General features: G+C 44.5%; 1 protein-coding gene across 1 annotated transcript in view; it reads right to left on the bottom strand.

The window, feature by feature from the left end:
* gfra3 (GDNF family receptor alpha 3) overlaps positions 1–2,334 on the bottom strand; it is a 50,700-nt gene that overhangs the window by 29,799 nt on the left and 18,567 nt on the right. Inside the window, exon 2 of the mRNA XM_032528164.1 lies at positions 18–314. Coding sequence (XP_032384055.1) covers positions 18–314 — 297 coding nt within the window. The remainder of the gene's footprint in view (positions 1–17; positions 315–2,334) is intronic.

Raw genomic sequence — 2,334 nt, 5'->3', positions numbered from 1 at the left:
GTAGAGACGTGACTGACCTGGCAGCAGGCGAACTCTCCAGTAGATGCGCAGGCATTGCTCCTCCTTGCGGAAGCCACGCTGGCACTTGCAGGCCAGGAGAGCGGGGTGTTTATTCAGCAGAGCGTCCTGTCTCTCCAGGCACTCTGCAGCCGCCTGCTCCCCCAGCGGGGACACCTCTGCGTCAGCCGCACACAGCTCCAGGCCCCGGTACAATGCCTCACAGCGGGGGTCGGTGGAGCACACTCGATGGGCTTCAACACAGTCAGTGAAGGAGGGAGGGAAGGGGAAGACCGGTGCTGAGGCTGGCAACACACCTAGGAGAGGACAGAAGAGACAGAGAGAGACGTGTTTAAAGACTAGGGTGGGGCAAAATGTCTAGAAACCTGGTGTCTAGGCCCGCATGGTCACACCAGAAAGTGGTCTTTGTGACATATGATGTTCTAAAACAGAGACTCCCTATACTGCATTTATTGTATTGAGTTGCATATTAAACTACGACTAAAACAACATGTAGTATTACCCTTTCTGGTGCCGTGCAATACTACAAAAATAGTATAGTGGTATACCATTAGTATCTGTGGATGGCTACCATAGTGGCTACCTTTCCTACAGGGACTAGGCTGATTTATCTTTTCCAATAACATTTTGGATTCACGTTCATACTTATGTTCGGCCTGTTTCTATTTTGGAGCCAAAAACGTTCCAGAATGTGTTCCTCCCTGCAATGATTCTGAAGACCCCCGAAGGGCCGCGAACCCCCTATTGAAGATCACTATTCTATAAGCTCGATGACGTTGTGACTTTACTCACAGGGCTTGTTGGTGAACTGCTGCAGCTATGTTCTACATTACACCATTTCAATATGATAATCATGTATTATTTTATGAAAATGAATGATGCATTAATGTGTTCATAACTTTAATAATGCAGCTGGTAAGTAGAAGGTCAAAGTAGCCTAAAATGGAACTGAAGGAAACTTCAAGTACCTCCAAATTGTACCAAAGTACAGTACTTGAGTAAATACTGAGTACAGAAATAATAATTCAGCAAATTATAAATGTACTCAGGGTTTCCGTTTGGACCTATATGAACGCAGCAAGTGCTTACACTAAGCCACCACTTTGCATGATGGGACGCCTTCACATGTTCACGGCAGACTGGATATTTTGCTCATTTGTGGAAGACTGGAAGCACAACGACAGAAACACAATGGAACTAATGAGCCGCACGCTGCTGATGCTCCATGTTTCAGGTGGGAAAAAAAGAGGGACATCTGGCCTGGGGAGAATTCTTCAGGTAAGATTTCTGACCAATGAGAGACCAGTTTGCTCCTGCATTGACCGTTGTTAAACGTTGAACACAAACCAACCGAGGGACAAATGCAACAATTGTATCATTTTAGCTCCTGAATGGGAACAAAACAAATGTGCTACATGTGTAGAATAGTCCTCATAATCAATATTTTTCCAATGCAGGATTGGACATTGTTAGACAACACAGCAAATGGGTTTGATGGTTTAAACGCCTGTCTGATAGTGGTGGGCGGAGCGATCCGAATATTGATAATATCTATAAAAATTATTCATTTTAATCAATACAAGTATAATGAGATTGATGCACTGCTACAGTCTGTGTCTGTGTAAGTGCCGCTGATTTTAAATGCCGCTGCTTTCACAGCGCGGAGCAGGCTCTCGTTGCTCCTCCTCCCCCACACTTGTGATTTGTTGTTGTACCGTCACGTGACTCGGCGGCGCCAGGCAAACAAGCACGCAAGCAGCCAGGCTCGGCGGCGGACAGCAGCCAACACACAAAAGCAGGACAGATAGACGGAGCAGAAGAATGGCAGAGAGGGAGAGGAGCACTTTGTGAGATACAGTTTTAACACAACAAATTTATACAAGCATTTGACAATTCTTTCCTGGCTTTTAACTACTTCATAATCACAAAAACACTCAAAGGTCATGAAATCTATTTAGATTTAGCAATTTGATAATGCATCCACCTTAATTATTAAAAAAGTGTTGTTACAACGGTAGCGGCAAATCTGGCCCTGTATTTCCTAGGTATCGGATCGATACCAAATTTTGCAGTATTGCACATCTCTACTGTCTGAGTCCATTAACAGTAACACACTGTGGTTGTGTGAGCGATTTGGTATAGTGATTGGAATCCTTTTTGTTTTCCGATGACTTCAGGAATAAAGTTTTCATTAACTGATGATCTTGATTAGAAAAAGTTACAGTAACTCTAACGTAGGAACAGTCGGTTCTGCAGCAATGTCGGGGGGGAGGTTTGTGCAATTTACCCAACCCGGTCTCACGCCAGTTTGTGAAA

Source organism: Etheostoma spectabile, chromosome 10 (assembly GCF_008692095.1).
Source record: "Etheostoma spectabile isolate EspeVRDwgs_2016 chromosome 10, UIUC_Espe_1.0, whole genome shotgun sequence".
NCBI classification, from domain to species: domain Eukaryota; kingdom Metazoa; phylum Chordata; class Actinopteri; order Perciformes; family Percidae; genus Etheostoma; species Etheostoma spectabile.
Note: the sequence above shows the minus strand (reverse complement) of the source record. Positions and strands in the feature narration are given on the sequence as shown.